General features: G+C 45.1%; 1 protein-coding gene across 1 annotated transcript in view; it reads left to right on the top strand.

Moving 5' to 3' along the window:
• The first annotated feature begins 2,548 nt into the window (after nucleotides 1-2,548).
• Nucleotides 2,549-21,487, top strand: part of PAQR6 (progestin and adipoQ receptor family member 6) — a 30,277-nt gene continuing 11,338 nt past the window's right edge. The window contains exons 1-5 of the mRNA XM_054996971.1: nucleotides 2,549-2,807; nucleotides 12,614-12,806; nucleotides 15,081-15,208; nucleotides 16,087-16,292; nucleotides 18,969-19,095. Of these exons, the coding sequence (XP_054852946.1) occupies nucleotides 12,756-12,806; nucleotides 15,081-15,208; nucleotides 16,087-16,292; nucleotides 18,969-19,095 (512 nt within the window). The 5' untranslated portion in view covers nucleotides 2,549-2,807; nucleotides 12,614-12,755. The remainder of the gene's footprint in view (nucleotides 2,808-12,613; nucleotides 12,807-15,080; nucleotides 15,209-16,086; nucleotides 16,293-18,968; nucleotides 19,096-21,487) is intronic.

Raw genomic sequence — 21,487 nt, 5'->3', positions numbered from 1 at the left:
CTGCAGGTGCCAGCCTGCGAATGGAGAAAATCAACCATTGCCCATATACATGCAGTCTGGGTTATGGTCCCTCGTGGAATGGCCGGCCTGATGAGGTTAGGAAGGCTCCCACTTTCTTGGTTTTCTGCAAACCATGCAGGACTGACTTATTCAGGAGGACTTTTTTACACAGGTTGGAGGGCTGTACTGTATCAAAATGGTTCGGAGAGATACTTTAAAAAAGGGATAGAGACTGCAGACTATACTACTGGGTACTGACGCTTGCTGTAATGTATTGCATTGGTTATGGGATGTTCCAGCTATAGTTCCCATTGACTTATACTGTGTAACCCACCTTGAGTCCCACTGAGAAAGGTGGACTATAAATAATATAAATAATAGTGTGTGACTTTCCCAAGGTCAGAGCCAGTTTGGTGTATAGTGGTTAAGAGCAGCAGGACTCTAATCTGGAGAGCCAGGTTTGATTCCCCACTCCTCCACTTGAAGCCAGCTGGGTGGCCTTGGGCTAGTCACAGCTCTTCTACAGCTCTCTTAGCCCCACCCACCTCACAGGGTGATTGTTGTGGGGATAATGATAACATACTTTGTAAACCGCTCTGAGTGGGTGTTAAGTCATTCTGAAGGACAGTATATAAATCGAATGTTATCATCATCACCACCACCACCACCCAGGAAGCTTCCATGGCAGACTGGAGATTTGAATCCAGGTCTCCCAGATCCTAATCTCATACTCAAGTCACGTAGCACTTTTTTCATCGCTCTGAGTAGGGGCACTAATCTCTCTAGAAGAGTAGTAAAATCTGTTTTGTTTGTAGCAGCTCTGCTGCATCCTCTGAGGTTGAGCTGGAGGATGGCTTTTGAAAGAAAATCTTATGACTCTACTTGAGAGGCAGTCTAGAATGAACTTCAATCACATGCAGTCAAACAATCACAAATTCTGTTATGTTAAAAAAACCCAAAAAACAAATTCTGTTATGTTACTGCCTCTGAGCTCAGCAGGTCTTGCTTCCTCAAAATCATGTTTAGAACCATAGCCTAACTTCTGTGCCTCCTAGAAAGTGGTACCAGATCCTCAAACAGTACCAGAAATCCCCCTCTGCAGTCCTTTTTTTGGAAGAGCTGGTGGTGGATTCTGAACCAGGGCTATGTTCCAGATTTTCTTTCTGCTTCATGTTCCCTCTAGGTCGATGTTTCCCAACTTTTTTTCCATGGAGGGACCCCTAAACTAATTTTTCGAATCCAAGGAACCCTTACCTATACAAGCATTTACAGGCCAGAAAAAGTAGATGGTGGGGAGTGCAATTCTATTACTGCTAGATTATTGTTAAGAATATTTATTTGTACGTGTCAGCTTAAGTAACTATTTTTTTGTGGTCATTTTGAAATTATTCCATGGTTTCTTGCAGAACCCCTGACAACCACCTGCGGAACCCAGGGTTCTGCGGAACCCTTCTTGGAAAACACTGCTCTCAGTGCCTGCTATCTTTCTTAATGCATCGCATTTTTACAGCACTCTTAACTGTTTCTCTAACAAAAATGTGAGGTATGTTGTCATTTTTCAGATGGGGGTGGTGTTCTAGGTTTTAGGGTTGCCAGGTCCAGGTTGGGAAATTCCTGGAGATTTTGGGGGTGGAGCCTGGAGAAGGCGGGGAGGGGCCTCAGAATGGTATAAAATCATACAGTCCACCCTCCAAAGCAGCCATTTTCTCCAGGGGAACTGATCTCTGTTGCCTGGAGATCAGTTGTAATTCCAGGAGATCTCCAGCCACCACCTGGAGGCTGGCAACCCTATGGGTTTGTCATGTGGACAGTGAAATCTCTGGCCCCAAGCCAAAATTGCTTTTGAAACTCCCCTCCGTCCAAAGCAGTTTACTGCACTGAAGATGACTACTTGAGGTCACAGAGCCCTCTTAAGAAGCTTGAAGTCACTTGCTGGGTTTTTTAGATCATTTTTGTCCCAACTTTCCTCCAAAGGGAGGGATCCATTGCTTTGTCCTTCTTGTTTTATCCTCAAACCACCTCGTAAGGTGGCACAGAGTTCCCAAGGCCAGCCAGGCTGTTTCATAGCAGACAGTCTTCCCAGTACTAATCTTCCCAGACACTATACTGGCTCTCCATGCCAAGGGAAGGAAATTTTGAATTGGAGGATTAATGCATAATAAGATTAAGTTTTGTCAAAATTTTGCATGTTTTCCAAGTGTTCTCAATATACATCTTAAAAACAAGAACTTTTTTAAAAAAAATTTTTTTTAAAGCACCAAATTCTGATCCCCCCCCCACTGTGCCCAATTTTGTGCCAGTCTCTGCTGTCATGCAGCTGGTATACTTTGTTTCAAACTTGCACTCATCCAAAATGTGCCCCCCTTTCAAAGCTGCAAGAACCGACTGTGAGTTTATTTCATCTCCCCCCTCCTTACTTGCAGATCTCCTGTTTAAAAAGACGTGTTGAGGTTTTTGTCGGGAGGGGGGAATAATGAGTTATTCTGAGTATAAAAGAGCCCTCTTTATTGCGCTCCTGGCTCCTGATCGTGGCTTCAGCGACGAAAGAGGCCCGTTTCTTCCCCTTCCGCCAATAAACTCCAGCCAACAGGGGAGGGCGTCTTGGCGCCTCTTCATCACCATTGCTAAGGAATGTGGCTTACAAGAGGGCGAAAAAAAATTAAGAGGGGGAGACAAACACTGAACTAACTTGGAGACTTCCTTACAGCCTGAGCAACAGTCTATGATCTGTCCAGGGATGGTGAAGTGGTAGCGTTTCTTTGGGGGGCTGCAGCCCACCCCTTCGCCTCCTACCCGCTCTGCAGCAGGTAATGGCTTGAATGCAAGCAGCCGCCTTGTTTTTCTTTTTCTCTCTGTTTCCCCCTTCTTGACTGTTGGGTGGTGGCTTTCTTTCCTTCCTGTGCTGCCAGCTGTTTCGATGTTGTGTTTTTTCTTCTTTTTGAAAACCCTAGAAGACTTGCTGGAAGGTGGCCAAAGAGTTGTGTATGTCTTGATCTCCCAGTTTGCAAATGAAGGGTATCTTGGACCCAATGAATGTTGTCAGCTAATCTCTTAGGAAGTGAGAATTCTCGTGGTCAGAGCTGAGGGGGGTGGGAAATACGACTGCTGTCCTTTTTCCATCTGCCCACCAGCATGTTGGTTTCCTGGAGGGCCTCAGTTTACCTAACTCTAAAATTGGTTTCAATTTTACAATGGGTCAACTTCTTAAAACCGTTTGCAGAGGCAACCTTCAAACACTGGGATTGTGCCCAGCATAGTGAGAGAAAAAGAAATCATCTTTAGGTTCTTCATCTCCAGAGTCCTGTGGCTAACACAGCCTTTAGGAGGATCAGCTGGGCATTTGAGACTCATTTAGTGGGCGGGGGGGGTGGAATCCTCGAAAGGGGGAGGACATGGCAGGTTTATAAAGTTATAAAGTACAGAGAAGTACTTCTGCCTGTTTCGTAATACTACAACTTGGGGCCACTGAACAGATCGTTGGGCAGTACTACAGGACAGGAAATTTGAGTCCCAGGTTGGTGAGGAGACCCTTAACTCTTTTCACTGGATGGCCTTGAGCTATAGTCACTGCCCCTAGACCTACCTTCCCTCACAGGAGTTCTGAGAAGAACCAAATCACATCTGCCAACCTGAGTTTTCTTCAGAACAGGAAGTACCATTTTCTTAAAGAATCTGCTACCATGAGATGTGGTTACGGCCACAGCCCTAGATGCTTTAAAAGTGCTGGCAGGGGGAGATGACAAATTCATGGAAAAGAAGACGTCTGCTGGCAGTTATCAGACATGATGGGTAAATAGAACCTCCTTGTTCGGTGGCAATTTAGCTTTGAATGCCAGATGCTGGGGACAAACGACATGGGGGTGGAGGTGATCATTTTCATATCTCACAGGGTGATGTGGAAGGCGATACCGGAGTAGGTGGATCTTGAGCTGATCCGGCAAAGTTATGCTTGTTTGGTGAAGAAAAGTGGTATTTGGCCTGAAGACAATAAAATCCTCTTTATTTGGAAGGTTAAGCTGAGCTGTGGATGGAGCCCAACTGTGGTTTCTCTTGCACTGCTTCAGTATTGATGCCCACCAGCTCCAAGCGGGCTCTGGATCCCACCCTTCCTCCCCCCATGGGAGCTATCCATGGATGCTCTTAGCAAAGAGCTGGTGTGAAGATGTACAACAGGCTTTTGTTGAGAGGGGCAATCAGAGCACCATTGTTTATTCTTTCCTCACCAGGGACTAGCACTGTTGAAAAGAGCTTGGTTTCATTTCAGCCCTGAGCAAAGCCATTGCTTATATGTGCCGCTGTGAGGAAGGCATTGCAGACAGTCACTAAGGCCCACCAGAAGAGGCGTGGGGAAGAAGTGAGGGCTTTGCTGTTGAGTCAGGACTTAACCGAATGAATGTGAGAACATAGGCTCAGTTATGAAATTAGAGCAAATAATCTACTACTCAGTGCAGATGACTGGGTTAATCCTGGGTGGGCTACAGATGTGCATGCCCACAGTATAAAGTGCAAAATTATTTTGGAGGAATGGATTGTTTCTGGTTGCTGAAGGCTTGCGAATCAACCCACTCAGGCCTAGGAGTGCTAATTTGGTCACTTGCGTGCAAGGGAGGTATACAGCTTTAATTGGCTAATGTGTCTTAAGTGCTTTCGAGTATGGAAAATTTCTCAGCATTAAGATGATTTTGCCGCCTTGCAGAATGCTGAGTTTAGCTTCACTGCCAATTTCTTCCTTAGAGTCTTTGCTGTGAGAAAAACTGCATACTTTCCAGTGTGTCCCAGGTGAAGAGGGTAGTATTTGATAAGAGGATAAGGGTAGGGTAAGGAATACTGCTGGAGCCCCTGTCCATCTGCACACTCTTGGAAACTTTCCTGTCTCTTGTGTCCCTGGAGTCCACCAGAGCCTCCATCCATTTGAAAATGAAAATGGTGCCTTGGTCTTCTGTTTTAAACAAGTATTTGAAAAAATAATCTTCCAAATGTATCTCAGCAGCTGCTGGTATGAAGCGGGCTGCATAGTGCATGGTACCAGTGTTCATGCACATACAATTTTGTGCAGGTTTCCCTACTTAGAAGTGACAGTTCGGAGATCCTAGAAGATAGCTGAACTGTAAAAAATGACAATGCTAGCAAGCTTACATTAGCAAAGTAGCCAGAAAAGACAAAATAGAATGTGTGTGTTTTGTGCGGTCAAGTTGCTTCTGACTTATGGCAACCTTATGAATTTAATAACCACCAAAATGTGGTGTCGTTAACAGCCTTGCAGAGATCTTGCAGACTGAAGGCTGTAGCTTTCTTTATCAAGTTAATCCCTCTAACGTTGAGTCATCTTCTTTTTCTACTGCCTTCAATTTATTTAGCATTATTGTCCTTTCCAGTGAGTCTTGTCATTTTATAATGTGACCAAAGTAAAATAACCTCAGTCATTTTAGCTTCTAGCAAGAATTTGGGCTTGAGTTGATCTGGAACCCCTAGAATAGTGGAGGTGGTTTATCAATAAGAGGATGGGGAAGTGGGGAAAACGTAAAATTAAAACCTGGCAGATCTGTGAGTGGGGGGGGGGGGGTGGAATCAGCTTTTGGTTTAATGGGGTTTTCCCTGCCTCTGTGTGACTGGCATGATACTGGTTTTCTCACTGCCTTGGAATCCTTCCACAAAACCCACCTTTCCCAGAGCAGTCAGATCACAGATCTCCTAAAGTAGCTGTTAGGAGGAGGGATTTCTTAAGCCTCCTCCAGTGCCATTTTCCTGGTAGAAATTACATCCTCTCGGCTGCTATTAGCCCAGTAGCGAAAAAGACACGTACCCATATAATACCAGTCTTTTTCTTTATGCAGGATGGTAACAGTTGATGGGGGCAGGACTTCCAGAGGGAAAACAGCATGGACAGAAAGAGTAACATCCCCCCTGCTGACTGAATATTTATGTGGGACTGTTCAGCATACATCAAGTACACTTATCTGTGTAATTCTTAGATGTTTATTCTGCCTTTCTTAGCAGAGTGATAAGTGACTTCCCTCTTCTCATTTTATCTTGTAAGGTCGGTTAAGGTTAGAGGGGAAGTGACTGACTAAAGCTCTGCAATGAGTTGGGATTTGAAGCTAGGCGTAAAGTGAGAGCCAAGCTACAAGTGACGCCTGACACAGGTTGGACACTTGTCAGCTTCCCTCAAGTTTTGATGGGAAATGTAGGCATCCTGGTCTTGCAGCTGTAATGGAGAGCCAAGCTGTAAAACCAGGACGCCTACATTTCCCATCAAAACTTGAGGTAAGCTGACAAGTGTCCAACCTGTGTAAGGCGTCACTTGTAGCTTGGCTCTGAAACTCTAAATGCTACCCAAGCTCCTTGTAACATTTATGCTGTAAGGATACTGAGTTAAGCCCACAACTTCTATCACATCTTTATCCTGACCTTCCAATGAACTAAGAGGGGGTCCTTTCCCTCTATTTATCCTCACACAACCATCTTGTGCAGGGTAGGTTGGGCTCAAGTCCATCCCTGTAACCACTACACAATACTGTTTCCTGGTTCACAACTCAGTCTTGTCACCAGGGCTTTTTTTCAGCGGGAACGCGGTGGAACAGAACCCCTTGAAAATGGACATATGGCTGGTAGCCCCGCCCCCTGATCTCCAGACAGAGGGGCGTTTAGATCGCCCCTTGTTCCAGCTGACCAAAATGACATCATTGGTCCTAGGAGCATGCGTGCACTTTGCACGTGCACATGTGGTACCAGGAGCACCACCTCCCGCCAAGAGTTGCCCCCTGTACTGGCAACCCACTGAGTTCCACCATCTCTTTTCCCAGAAAAAAAGCCCTGCTTGTCACCATTATGCAATGTGAGCGCACATGCCATCCCTCACTCTGCTCCAGAGGCCAGGAGGTTGTCTGAGGTAAATAAGCAGAAGTTTCCCAGGACTACTGCCAAGGGTCTTTTCTCTGGGGGCCCCACAAGCCAAACTTGATGGGGTCGTTTCAGCCCTTGTGAAGTTTGGCATTTAAAAACATTTCTGGAGCAATTGAAGCACAATGACTTTCTCTCCCAGGAATTCAGCCTTTGGTTTGGTTTGCAACAAGCTGGCAGATTCTGGGCGCTGGTGGCGGAGAAGAGAGCGAGACAGAGAAATCGCCTGGGTAATTCTGAGCTGGCCAGTAGCAACTTTGTGCCAAATTAGAACAAATAACAAGGCGGGGGTAGTAGAGGGGAAGAGCGAATCCCTTCACAACTTTGATCCAGTGCCAGGGTTTTGTTCTTGGCTTCCCCTCCAAGTTCATAGGCGGGTTTTCTCTGAATCTGTTTATCTCAGTTGGTTACCCAAAGAGATGGAAAGTAATGTATCTTTTATGGCCGCCCCCTCCTTCATTTTTGCCTTGACCTTCCCTGCTCAGCCACATGACTGCCATGTCTAGCAGTCCATCAATGCTGTCCTTGTGTGGAAGGGAACAAAAGATGACTTGATTTCTAAAAAAGGAGGGGGGAGAGGTTCTTTTCTTTCTTTCCCTCTCTGTATCTAGGGTTGCCAGGTCCAGGTTAGGAAATTCCTGGAGATTTTGGGGGTGGAGCCTGGAAAGAGTGGAGTTTGCAGAGGGGAGTGGCCTCAGTGTGGGGTATAATGCCATAGAGTCCTCCCTCCAAAGCAGCCATTTTCTCCAGGGGAACTAATCTCTGTGACCTGGAGATCAGTTGCAATTCTGGGAGATCTCCAGCCACCACCTGGAGGCTGGCAACCGTATCTGTATCTGATGTGATCCATTTGGGGTTGCACTGTCAGTTGATGAGGAGAAGGTGAAAGGGGACTGAGGAGCAGTCTTTGTTATCTGTGGTTATAATTGCTAATAGTATAGTAGTTACATTTTAGATTGTAAGCTCCTCAGGGCAGGAATCTGGTGTTTTACTTTTTGTATGCTGTATGGTGACATCAATGTGTATTATTTAAGGACTAGTGTAGGCTAGAGTACCAGATTAGGATCTGGGAAACCAAGGTTCAAATCTCTGCCTCAGAAACGCACTGGGAGAACTTAGGCTAGTCACACTCTCAACCTAACCTTCCTCACAGGACAGTTGTGAAAATAAATAAAGTGGAGGAGGATAAATAAAACAATAAATACAAATTAATTAGACTATTTCCATAGGAGTTAGCCGTGTTAGTCTGTAGCAGAAAAACTGTAGAATCCAGTAGCACTTTTAAGACTAATCAACTTTATTGTAGCATAAGCTTTCGAGAGCCACAGCTTGCTTCATCAGATGCATCTGATGAAGAGAGCTGTGACTTTCAAAAGCTTATGCTACAGGGTGGTATTTGCAACCAGATGGAAGGAAGAAGAATGCCCGACTAGGGAAATCTGGAAAGACAAGATGCCAGAATATGCAGCAATGGCAAAACTGACAAGCTATTTAAACAGAAGAGCAGTGAGAGAATTCAAAGAGAAATGGGGGAATTATTTTACTCACAAAGGAGAAAATGCATAAAAATGTTTTAGTTTTAGAAATCTGAATAAGATAGTACACCGAAATATTGTTCTAGACTGAATATAAGGTTAGGATCTGATAAGATGGAAAATGCTTAAATATCATTGATGAGGTAGGATACAAGATATGGAAACTTTGGTATAAGAGTTAAAAGAAATAGAAATGATCTGTATAGAAGCATTGGACCATATTAAGGTATAGCAGTAAGAATGTGGATGAAGTCCACTCGTTTTGATCTTTAGTTGATCTAAAAGTGAACGCTCTGTAGAAAAAGAATGTATTTAGTCAGCAAGGTACACAAAAGCTGGAATAGTAGATGCAATCTTCATTTTAACATTGATGAACTCTGATGAAGGTATGTTGTGTGTACGCTGTATTTTAACAACCCTCGTAGTGCAAAATCCTACCATTCCTTGGATCCTGTTATCCCCCCCTTTTTTCTGTACCCCTCTTTGTTTTGAATTTTTTTTTAAAAAAAAAAAGCTTATGCTACAATAAAGTTGGTTAGTCTTAAAGGTGCTACTGGACTCTTTACTATTAGAATATTTGTAACCTTGACTTTGTTTTGACAAATTAGAACCCAAGGCAAGTAACAACAGTTCAGTATAAAATTCATTAAATTGTAGAATATTAAAACATAAAATACATCAAAAACAGCAGGAAAGGGTCCTGCCACTCTGCTCGGCAAAATTTGAAGCCTTTCTCCAACTTAAGTGGCTCTTCCTCCAATGGAAAAACATAAATTTAAACCTGTATGAACATAAGCCGTACAAAATCGCCCTGTTCACAGCCAGTAAAACATTCCATTTCCTGCCTAGAGCTGGACTGTCCCAAAGGCTGCTTGAAATAATTCCATTTTACAGCCTCGTCATAAAATCAAGAAGGTAGAAGCCCCCCACCCCATCCCTCTTCTGGGAGGTTTTTCCAGAGGCATAGAAAGGCCATGAGGTCTTGAGCCTAGACTATTGCCGAACATGCCTTTAGATAGGGGAGGCACTGACCAGCAAACCTTGCTGAGAAGAATTGGAACATGCAGAGGCAGGTGGTCCTTCAAGTATGGGGGCCTGAAGGGCTATAAAGGTTAGCAAAATTACCTTGAATTTAGAGATAGCAACCCTCACTTGAATCAGACCTGGAAACAAAGAGACAGCCAGTGGACCTCAGAATAGGAGTAAAATGGTCCTGATAATTCGCCCTGCCTCGATGGCCTGGTCAAATGATCTTCAAGCACAGAAAGGATCATAGGTTTCAGTGGGTGGGGAGAGGGTGGGGCACTGTTTCCCCCCATTATCCCACCTTAGTTACTCACTATGCTTTACCTTCTCCCTAGAGAGTGTTAGAATAGAGCACTGGCCTAAACCAGTCTCTCTAACACATGATAGTAAAGACAGGGGGACCCCTTATGTAACATCCCTGTAAGGACAGCAAGAAACTTGTTTCGCTCTGCAAGTTCTAAGGAATGCTAGGAGAGATTCAAAACCAAGGGCAGCAACTGCTTTAAAACTATCAGGTTAGTACAGTAAAGTAAGTTTCTTTCATACTTCAAGCTCTTGTAAGGCACCATTTTATAAAGTTTGCAGCTGCAAACGCAACGAAGGGCCCTCCTCTCCCCCTGTTGAATCGGACCCCTCTGGTGCTTCTGAACTGAGTTCTCACAGTGGGCGTCCTGCTGCAAACCTTGGTTTGCCAGTCTCCAAGTGGTGGCTGGAGATCTCCTGGAATCGCAACTGATCTCCAGACCCCAGAGATCAGTTCCCCTGGAGAAAATGGCTGCTTTGGAGGGTGGACTCTAGGGCATTATACCAAAATTGAGGTCCCTCCCATCCCCGAACCCTGCTGTCTCCAGGCTCCCCCCCCCACCAAATCTCCTGGAATTTTCAAACCTGGAGCTGGCTACCCTATGCAAACCTCTGTGGTGATCATGCAGCAGATTTAATGTATAGTTTTATGCAAGATTAGTGCTTAAGATGCACATGCATCCAGTTAATGCCAAAGTTTAGAACAGACAGAAATACGATGTATTGTCGAAGGCTTTCACGGCCGGAGAACGATGGTTGTTGGGGGTTTTCCGGGCTGTATTGCCGTGGTCTTGGCATTGTAGTTCCTGACGTTTCGCCAGCAGCTGTGGCTGGCATCTTCAGAGGTGTAGCACCAAAAGACAGAGATCTCTCAGTGTCACAGTGTGGACACTGTGACACTGAGAGATCTCTGTCTTTTGGTGCTACACCTCTGAAGATGCCAGCCACAGCTGCTGGCGAAACGTCAGGAACTACAATGCCAAGACCACGGCAATACAGCCCGGAAAACCCCCAACAACCATCAGACAGAAATACCTTTGAGCAAGTGCAGAGTGCTTTTCTCTCACATATGAGCAAAGAGAGCTGGTAAGGGCAGAAAAGGGGTATAAATTTTGTAAAAATAAAAAATATGAGCGTAGACATGAGTAATTCTGCAGAGGATTGCACTGTTAATCTCTGCAGAAATCAGAATGTACTTACTATAGAATAGCTGCAACCCCAAATATTCAGCCACATTTACTATCTAGATTAGTAAGTAGGCCTGGCAGAAGGGGGGGTGGGGAGCAGAAAGTGGCATTTGAGTCCATTTGTGTACTGTACACTGCCATGTACGCAGACAACAACTAAGGTTCCCTCTCCACTCAGAAAATTAACATTTAGACCCCCTGTTGGAGCTCTAAAACAAACGTTCACATTTTTGTAAAAGACAAGATAAGGACAATGTTTTGCCAGGACCTGGGATCAAGGAGCTGATTTGTTGTCAAGAGTAAGAGGCTTAAATACATGCAACAGCCTCACATCCACACAACAGCCCCACATGTTCAGTGAAGGCCGCCGCCGCCGCCCCCTCCCGGACTGGGTGTGAGCAAGCCGGCCTGTGCAATCCGGGCAAGGTGAGACTGTGTCAAGGAAGTGGTCCTGCGTATGCCCTCTCCCTGTGGTCAGTGACAAAGCTTTCCAAATGCTGGAAATTACTCTTGTAATTCATTCCAGGAGTTCAATCAGAGACTACAGACACAGTTTTCCTGGAAGCAATTGCTACTTCAGAGGTTGGACTGTATGGTGTTACATCCCATTGAGGTCCTTCACCTCCCCAGGTTCCCGCCCCAAATCTCCAGGAATTTCCCAGTGCAGAGTTGGGGACCAAGGGGATCAAGGCCCAAGGGCAGGTGGTTGCCTGCTAAAGAGGCAATCTAGCCTCCCTAGAGGTGAGGCACACTGAAGTCTGAAGTTGGCTGAAGTACCTTAGGGGTGCACGATCTCTCTCTTTCCTCTCTCCTTGCTCTCTGGGATCTGATGTGTGCTAACAGTACTATAACCCTGTTGGGGTGTTCCTTAGAATCATAGGGTTGGAAGGGACCTCCAGGGTCATCTAGTCCAACCCCCTGCACAATGCAGGAAATTCACAACTACCTCCCTTCCCCACACCCCCAGTGACCCCTGCTCCAGGCCCAGAAAATGGCAAAATGCCATCAGGATCCCTAGCCAAACTGGTCTGGGGAAAACTGCTACCTGACCCCAAGGCCTTACTCTGGGCATGTAAGAAGGGCTACGAGAACTAAGCACTGATGTAACCCTTCCTGCCCTCCCTCTCATGATCTTGCAAGGTTCACAGAATAAGCATTGCTGTCAAATGGCCATCTAGCCTCTGCTTAAAAACCTCCAAAGAAGAAGAGCCCACCACCTCCCAAGGAAGCGTGTTCCACTGAGGGACCGCTCTAACTGTCAGGAAGCTCTTCCTAATGTTCAGGTGAAAAAGCTCTTTTGATTTAATTTCAAACTGTTGGTTCTGGTCCGACCTTCTGGGGCAACAGAAAACTATTCTGTGCAACTCTGATAGGAGTGGTATTATAACTGTACCTGTTTTTATTTGAGGAACATTAGAGGGTATAAGCTCAACACCGTAACATCTATTAATAACTTTGAATGCTCTTAATGCAGTATTTAATATTCTTATTAAAAACAGGGGATTTTTCTGATAGAGACCTCTGGAGAAGGCACAATACTGCTCTTGAATGTTGAAAAAAATCCTGCAAGCTTGACTGAACATTTCCTTTGTTTTCCTCCTGGGGTTTATTTTTACTTTTTGTGTCCGTCTCCCCTCCCTGATTCTTCCTGTGTCATATCAGGACACAAATGTTGGGCCATCACGGAGCTACCCGCGGGAAAAGAATCACTGCCAGCCCAAGAAGTGTGACGAAATCTTGTCCTCCTATATGCCAAGCTGCATTTTACATTAAAATAAAAATATCATCTCCACCGTGACCAGAAATGCTTACAATAAAGCTGCCTCAGATCTTCAGGATCCACCAAGTACCTCGTGTGAGTAAACTCCTCACCCAGTTCTTATAGCATAGGCTCCCTCCTTTTTTAACTCGCAGGAGCTTTGACAGGCAGAAATTCAACAGGGACAGCTCTCCCAGCATAGTGAACAAAGTGGTGCAGGAAGCTGCATGGTTGTTAAGGGCCCAAGAGTAGGGTTGCCAGGTCCCCCTACCCCCCCCCCGGGCAGGAGGAGGGAGGCCTGGCACTTACCTTGGGGAACTCTTCTCTCGCACACAAAGCACGTGTGCGTGTGTGCTCCTGGCCTGCGCAATGATGTCACTTCCAGGCAGGGAGCATACCCTGGGAGGCACGTTCCCTCCCACTGGCCAGGTAACTGCGGACGGAGGTGGGTGGGAGCAGGGGATCCCCTGTCCCCAGCGGGGGACTGGCAAGCCTACCAAAGAGCCTTCCCACAGAGAAAGAATCTAGATGAGATTTCCACCTTGAGGTTTCTAAAATTAGTGGTTTGGGTGGGAAAATTGAAGCCTGAAGTGGAAAATACTGCTGGAAAACACGGCTCTGTTGACCAGGCCAAGGCCAGACTCCTACTATTTACATCAGGCCTGGCCAATGAAGGCACTTCCTATAGTCTTCCAGCCCAAGTGCAGGAGCTTATGTTGCATACCCCTATTTCCTTCTATGCCTAACAAGCTGAAGTCTAACAGTTCATAGAGTTCTTTGTGCAAGTAAAATACATATTAGAGTACTTTTCGGGATGTCAGTCCCAGTTCTCCAAATTCAGGGGCAAACACTGCCTGGGGAGGGCAGAGTCTGGGGAGGAAAGGGAGCTCAGAGCGGATGCGATTTCACAGAGTCTGCCCTCTGAAGCTGCCATTTCCTAAAGAGGAGCTGATCTCATCTGCAGATCAGTTCTAATCCTGGAAGAGCTCTGCATTGAGATTGGCGTGTGTGCTTTGCGTGCGTGCACCCCCCGCCCCCAGGAAGGTGAGTGCCAGGCCCCAATCCCCCTGCTGGGAGGTTGAGGGGGCCTGGCAACCCTACTGGTAGCAGCTCTCCAGGGTTTCAAGTGGAGGTCTTTCACATCATGTACTACCTGGTCCTTTACTGGAGATTGAGCCTGGGACCTTCTACATACAAAGCAAATGCTCTACAACTGAGCCACAGCTTCTCCCAACCCCCTTCCACATTGCTGGTTCTTTTCTATAAATTATCCTTTCCCACCTCTGGTATTTATGTTATTTTTGCAAACACAGGTTCAAAAATATGTCATTCCAAACATAGTCCTTATTCAACTCAGCCCTAAGTCCTTATTCAACTCAGAACTGAAGATACAGTCTAAACAGGGAAGTAGTAGTAGCCGATCTCAAAAACAGAGCGAATCCCCTGAGGTTTGCATCTTACGTCTTTCCCCTAAACTGGAAAAGCGCTGCTGTTAACCGAATCAATCCACTGGATCTAGCCTTGTATCTCCAGACCACCATTGTAGTTGGGAGCTCCATTTCCAATGAGTGGGACGTGGGGTTTTAATAGCTGAGCGCTCAAAATAGCTTCTGGACCAGGTTCAACTCATATTGCTGGTTAGCTAACCCATATATAGATACATGGTCCAAAAGTCTGGGATCAGTAAATGTCTACTATCAGATCACTGCTTCATGTAGTTCTCTCATTGGCAGAAGCTGTCATCCCCCGCCACCCTTTCTCAGGCAGAATAAAATCTTTCCCAATGATTGGAGATACCAGGAGTTGAACTTGGTGTCTTGTGTGGCCAAACATATATTCCACCACTGAACCAAACATGGGCTCTCTTCCAAACAACCCTGGGACTTGTAGTTCTCCCACAGATAAATCCCAGGGCTCCTTGGAGAACTACAAGTCCCACAATTTCTTAATGAGAATTCCTGTCAGTTGAATCAGGTTGGACACATACGAAATGAGGTTGGGAATCATTTACAGCATCTTTTTATTCAGCTGCAATTTTAGGATAGCATTTATAGAAACAGACACTTTTAAACAAGTGCCAATGGGTTGCCAATGTCCTGGTGGGGCCTGGAGATCTCCTGGAATTACAATTGGTCTTCCAATGACAGAGATCAGTTCCCACTTCCCCTGGAGAAAATGGCAGCTTTGAAAGGTGGACTATATGGCTTTATACCCGCTTGAGGTCCCTCCCCATCCCAAATCTTGCCCTCCCCAGGCTCCACCCTCAATTCTCCAGGAATTGCTCACCAGGACCTGGCAACCATATAATATATTTCCATAGAATGGGTGAAATGCCCAGGTCTTACTGGGCCAATTCTTCTTGTCCTGCAGATCTTCTGGGAAGATGGCATCATCTCGGGCTACCGTCACCCCAAAAGCTCTGCCTTAGACTGCATCCTCAGCTCCTTCCAAATGAACAATGAAACAGTCAACATTTGGACACATTTTCTCCCTACCTGGTAAGTCAGTGGCTTCTAATTGGTCTTCTGTGGACAGCTGGTGCTTACCCGACCTGCTGTTCTATTGCATCTTACTGAATTTTTCATTCACATGCTTTACGTCAGCTAGAGAGCAGTTTTGCAGCACAAGAACAGACGTGGTTGCCAGTTTGCTGCAGTCAAGAATTAGACCCCAAAAGGACATGTACATTTTGCAAAGTTTTGCACCATATAAGTTTCCCCTTGGATTTTTCAGATCATTTTAATAAATAAACAATGAAATGCATTAATGTTATTTTGTTTGTTGTTCTGTCTACTGTACCCAAATATCCAAAAATCTATGCTACAGGACCTTGAATTCAGATAATTTTCAAAATTCTTCAGCATCTGCTTTTTCCAAGGGTCATGTCTTAGGCCAGCTTCCTCTCTACTCACTGCTGAGCGTTGTGCTCATTCCTGGTCATGGACCGCTTTCTCCCCACCCCACCCGTATTATTTTTCATCTTCCATGACAAGCTTTGCAACCCTTGCCAAATGCTTGCTTCATTGAGCATGTTCACGGCATGGTAAAAGAGAAACAGTGCAGCTATTCTAGCCACGTCTCCGTGGCCCTGGAGAAATAGAAGAAAAACTCAGAGCAGTCTAGGTCCTTTTTTTGCACAGGCAATTTTTGCCACTTTTGGCCCCTGAGTGGGCAGAAAGTTCGGAACAGAACCCTTGAAAACACGGCATTGAAATCTGGAGATGGGGTTAAGCATCTGGAATTTGGAAGAAAACCCAAAGAGGTATGAGACCAAAAGTGGCAAAAATTGCCATCCAAAAAAAGGCCTGGAAGAAACAGGTAACCAGTGAGATGCAATGGGATGAAAGAAGTATATTTAATTTCCTTCCCTTTATAGGTATTTCTTGTGGCGATTCCTGATGCTGTCCTACAGTCTGGATTTTTGGCATGATACCTACAGCTGGCCCTTCCTAGCCTATATGTGGCTTATTTGCCTCTACCCCTTCACATCCAGCTGTGCCCACACTTTCAGTACCATGTCAACCCATGCAAGGCACATCTGTTACTTCTTGGACTACGGAGCTCTCAGTCTCTACAGTTTGGGTAAGGCTCTGATTCTGGTAAAGAAAAGGCAGACAGTTGAGCATGGAGAATTATTTGTACGACCTCTGAAATTCTGTCCAAATGCGATTGGTAATTTAAGGCAATTTGGCAAATAATTGAATAACTGGATCTAAGTGATGATCAGGGCTCATTTCAAGGGGGAACGCGCAGGAACGCAGTTCCGGCAGTTCCTCGAAGAGGTCACATGTCAGGTGGCCCCGCCCACCTGACTCAGCCATTTTGGGCCCATTTCAGCCTGGATTGGGGCCGAAATGGCCCAGATCGGGCCTCTGACGGGTGGTGGATCACTCTCCCATGCAGCAGCAGCCCGATCCTGACCATTTTGGGCCCCTTTTCGGCCATTTTCAGCCCCTCTTTGCCATTTTGGGCCCAATTTCGGCCCTGAATGGCCAGGATTGGGTCCAAAACAGCCAGGATAGGTGATATCAGGGGGTGTGGCATATGCAAATCAGTTATGCTAATTACACACTTCTGGCGATGGCAAGGGGTGTGGCATATGCTAATAAGTTGTGCTAATGAGTTCCTCCAGCACTTTTTCTACAAAATGACCACTGGTGATGATAATAATAGTGTGTTTATATACCTCCCTTCTGGACAGATTAGTGTCCCACTCTGTGCGGTGAATAAAGTCCGTGTTATTATTATCCCCACAATACAGCTGAGGAGCTAGGGCTGAGAGGAGTGGCTTACCCAAGACCACCTGCAGAGTTCATGGCAGTCGTGGAAATCAAACCAGCAGAATGCTGATTCGCAGTCCAGCCACTCAACCACTATGCTACAGCAGCTCTCTACAAAATTTCTGTTCTTCTGCAAAGCACATTTAAATAAACCTGCCAGACTTGAAAACCATCCAAACTTCTTTTTTTCTGGAAGTAAATATCGGAGTTTTGCTCAACCCAATCTACTATATAACCTCAAATTTATTCTGCAACGAGATCTTAAAAGGTCAGCTTTGTTCAACCTGACCTGTTCAGTAGCCCAGATCTTATAAAAGGACACTGAAGCAGGAGATGCCGAGGTTGGAATTGACCAGCAAATTCAAAGAGAATCAAATAGATCCAGGCATCGAAAGGTCCTTCCCTACACTGGCTAGGCCATGGTCTGACTTCACATTATATTTTTCCCTAGGACCTCTCAGAGCCTATGTAATCATATGTGTATTGTGAGTTTTGTTCTGGGAGACCTGATTTGGATTGTACCCACAGCACTCAGGGAGAATAGATTTCTGGGCATAGAGGTCACTGGGGTTGGAGATAGTTGTGAATTTCCTGCAGCGGTTTGAACTAGAAGACTCTTGGGGTGACATTCAGCTCCGTGTTTCAGTCTTCCCCTTTGTCTTGTTTTCTCAACCTGAAATGGCCCCAGGGGGTTGATATTTGCCTTGCTGGGGGGCCCCACATGCATTAATGGGGGTATACCTCAACGGTGCAATAAGCAGCCCCCTGGACCATTTCAGGCTGAGAAATAGCATGGCTGGGAGGTATAAACCCCCTCTTCTTGTACACCATGGACCTGGTCCATGCATGCCTGGATTTAAGTTTCCAGCATGGAACTTGATCCATATTTGATAGTGCAGACTCAGGAGGAACTGGGGGAAATGGAATATGGCTGGGAGTGTCCTAGAATAGGACAAGGGCCATTTCCACACGCTGTTAAAAAGATGGCCCACTCACTGAACTCTGGCGTGTTTTTTTTCACTCTGTACGTCTCCCGATTTCAAAGCGGAAGCAGGCAGTTTGGCTTTCGATTTTTCAGCATCTTTTAGCCAGCACAGGAAAGTGTGGGAGATTCCGTTCTCAGAAAAGACACTGAAGAAACGGAAGCCAAACTGCCTGCTTCCGCTTTGAAATCGGAGATGTACAAAGTGAGTGAAAAAAAACATGAGTTCAGTGAGTGGGCCATCTCTTTAACAGCGTGTGGAAACAACCTAGGTTAGGTTCTACATATAAACTCTGTGCTCTGTCACTGAGCCACGGTCCCTCACCTTTAATACCACCCACCAGTGAATGAATAGCAGGTATAGACTGGAGAATAAACCCTGGGGATCAAGATGGGTTTTACCCATCTCATACCGTAGCTCATTGCTTCAGCCATTTTAGTTTCTATGCTTCTCCTTCAAAATAATGGCTTCTACAACTTCCTTTAGAAAGTCATTAAAGACTCATGGGGTATGGAACCCCTGGAGTTCCAAGTGATAAGAGGTGATGACATATTCTGATGGAAAAGGGTTTTTTTTTAAAAAAAATGTTACACCACACAACTCATCATCATCATCAACCCACACATTCATCATTGTTCTTTCAGACTGTTTAGAATCAATACTCTATGGCCAACAGAGACAGAGGGCCTTTTTTCCCCACAAGAACTTTTGAGGTCTAATTGCCATGAGCTAAAACGGTCAGGTGGATCCCGAGGTGGCAAGCTAACATCACAGATGGCAAATGCATGTTGATGACCTTTCTAAGTAAACACACACGTCACAAGAAAGCAGGAAGCTCCCTGTGTTGAATGTATCATGTAGACTAGATCACAGAATCCCTGTCTGGAGAGAAATGTGTGCTTTTTGTGCCTCTGTGAGTTTCAGCTGCAAGGTAGGCACACTGGAGAACCGTGTGGAGTCACTCCCCATAACAGCTTGTGTTTGTGTGTTTGTAGGCTGTGCTTTCACATATGGAGCCTATTCAATGCCTGACTGCTGGGTGAACGGCCCTTTGCACCATTACTTTGTCCCCGTGGCTGCCTTTAATTCCTTTGTCTGCACAAGCCTCTCTTGTTACTCCCGGTACGTAAGACTTTCTTGCAGTACCAAGATAGGAGCTGAAATGAGTTGAGTTTTTGTGCAAATTCAGATACAACACTTTGAATTTCGAAGTGTTCTAAATTCTGATAGACAGTTTCATTTAAGCCCATCTTTAAAATCTAATTATCAAATGTTAAGGCATTTGTTTAGTTTAAACTGTATTTTTCCCCCTATTCCCACCAACCCCAGATCCAGCATGGGGAGTGTTGTCCATAAAATCCAAATAATTTTTCTAGCAAATCTGCGTTAAGTTTGTCCAAATTCATTTCAGCTCTAAGTATGGACCATGTTCTGCATACAGTTAGACATATCTTGTTTCTTTACTTTCTTGGGATTTTCTGTCTATTTATATACAAAGGTATAAGTGAAAAAGACTTTAGATTTTTAAACCTCTTTTTTAAAATCTATGAGCCTCAACGGAATTAAGATTCAATATAGTGAGTGTGGGCTCCGCTCAGGAAGATCATTTGGCTACAAATTTCACTGGCTGACGTTTGGTCAGTCATAATCTAACCAACCTCACAGGGCTCTAGTATAATAAAAGGAGGTGGGACATAATGCAATTATTTAAAAGATTTATATCTTGCCCTTTAGTCTAAACTATGAAAGAAATGTGCATGGGGTTTCCACCCCTTTTCCTCTGACGGGACTTCTGTAAAGGTAGCCAATCTCCAGATTTGGCCTGGAGATGTCCTGGAATTATCTCCAGACTACAAAGATAATTTCTCCCGGATTAAATAGCTGCTTTGGAGGGTATACTCTGTGGCATTATACCCCACTCAGGTCCCTACCCAGGCTTGACTCCTAAATTTCCAGGAATTTCCCAGTTCTGAGTTGGCACTTTTAGCTTCTATAGAGCAGGGAGAACTAAAACAGAAAAAGTTCTTCCTCAGCATGGCATTCTACAGCATGAGGGATAAATGTTTCAGTTGTTGAATTTCTGCTTAACATTTAAGTCTAATTCACTTAAAATGCTTTTCAGCCCCTCTCCTGCTGTTGCTGAGCATGTGTGAAAAACCGTTGGGTCTAGCCATGTTACAAAGTTCTTGAGTTGTGTGTCTGGATCCACCAAGAGGACTTTCAATCAGATGTATGTTCTGGGGCGGGGGACTATTTGCCCCATCGTGTGGATCTACAGGTATCCTGTCAATACACGAACCCCCAGTGGGGCAAATAGTACTCCTCCAGGACACTTCAGGTCAGGAAAATTGGGGAGGGGGGGGAGGCATAAGCAGCTGCTTCCCATGTTCCCTGGTCCTGAGTCAAACTGGGCCCTGAACTCCTGGGAATTGAGTTACCAGTAAGGCTCTCACAACAAAAATCTGACTGAAAGCCCTTGCAACAGATCCAGGGACTCTACCTCTCCGTAGCCACATATCACAGTTTGAAATGTTCTTGTACTGAATTTCTGGATTCATCCATGACCATGCAGGATGGTTGGTTTACAATTGCAATCCATCCTTGCTGTGTTTTCCAATGCATGTTTGATTTTGGCCTAAAAGTATGGTGAGTCACTGCAGTTGTACTAACTAGAGTGTTCAGACTGCGCTTTGTCTTTTCTAAGTATATATGTCCCTTTAAGTACTTGCTTTGGAAGGAGCTGAAGAGAAGGAAGATGCTATTGTTATCAGAGTTCTTGGGTTGGATCCCACAGATTCGTTCCACTAGTAGAGGAGCTCTTTCCTCCTGGTGCACAGCGCCATCCCCGATATCTCATGTTATCAGGGAAGGTTCCTTACATAGGGAGAAAAAGGTAAAGGTAAAAGTAGTCCCCTGTGCAAGCACCAAGTCATTACTGACCCATGGGAGGATGTCGCATCATGATGTTTTCTTGGCAGACTTTTTGTTACGGGTTGGTTTTCTTTCTTGGAAGAAAGCACCTCGATAAACAAAACAGATCTCTGGGATCAAATTCCTTCATGTAGCTCATCATTTGTAACCCTATCGTCTGTCTCTTGGCACAGAATCTTGTTATCAACTGGTTATCTCCTCACTTGGAAGTTTGAAATGGAATTTCAAAGGCTAGGTTTTTATTTAAATATAGGGAACAGAATAACTGATTTTGAACAATGTTATAGTGAATATACTGGAGGGGAAAGAAAACAGTGATATATGGGGGCTAAAAGTTATCTCAAAAGTCCAAGACATCCCCCAAAGTCTAGAGGAATATGGTCTCTATTTAGGGGGGGAGGGTCTAGAGGTTCCCTCCTTGTTTCCCAGTTCTCCCAATTTTCCCACCACCACCAAGGGAGGAAGCCATGCCTCCTACACACCTGTTGAAAGACAACACTTCACGCTCTCCATAAAATCTCCCTTTTTCCCCTCCCTAAATGGCAGCCTTCTTGGACTTGTAATTTCTTAAATGCTAACATGT

Source organism: Eublepharis macularius, chromosome 1 (genome assembly GCF_028583425.1).
Source record: "Eublepharis macularius isolate TG4126 chromosome 1, MPM_Emac_v1.0, whole genome shotgun sequence".
In the NCBI taxonomy this organism is placed as follows: Eukaryota; Metazoa; Chordata; class Lepidosauria; order Squamata; family Eublepharidae; genus Eublepharis; species Eublepharis macularius.
Note: the sequence above shows the minus strand (reverse complement) of the source record. Positions and strands in the feature narration are given on the sequence as shown.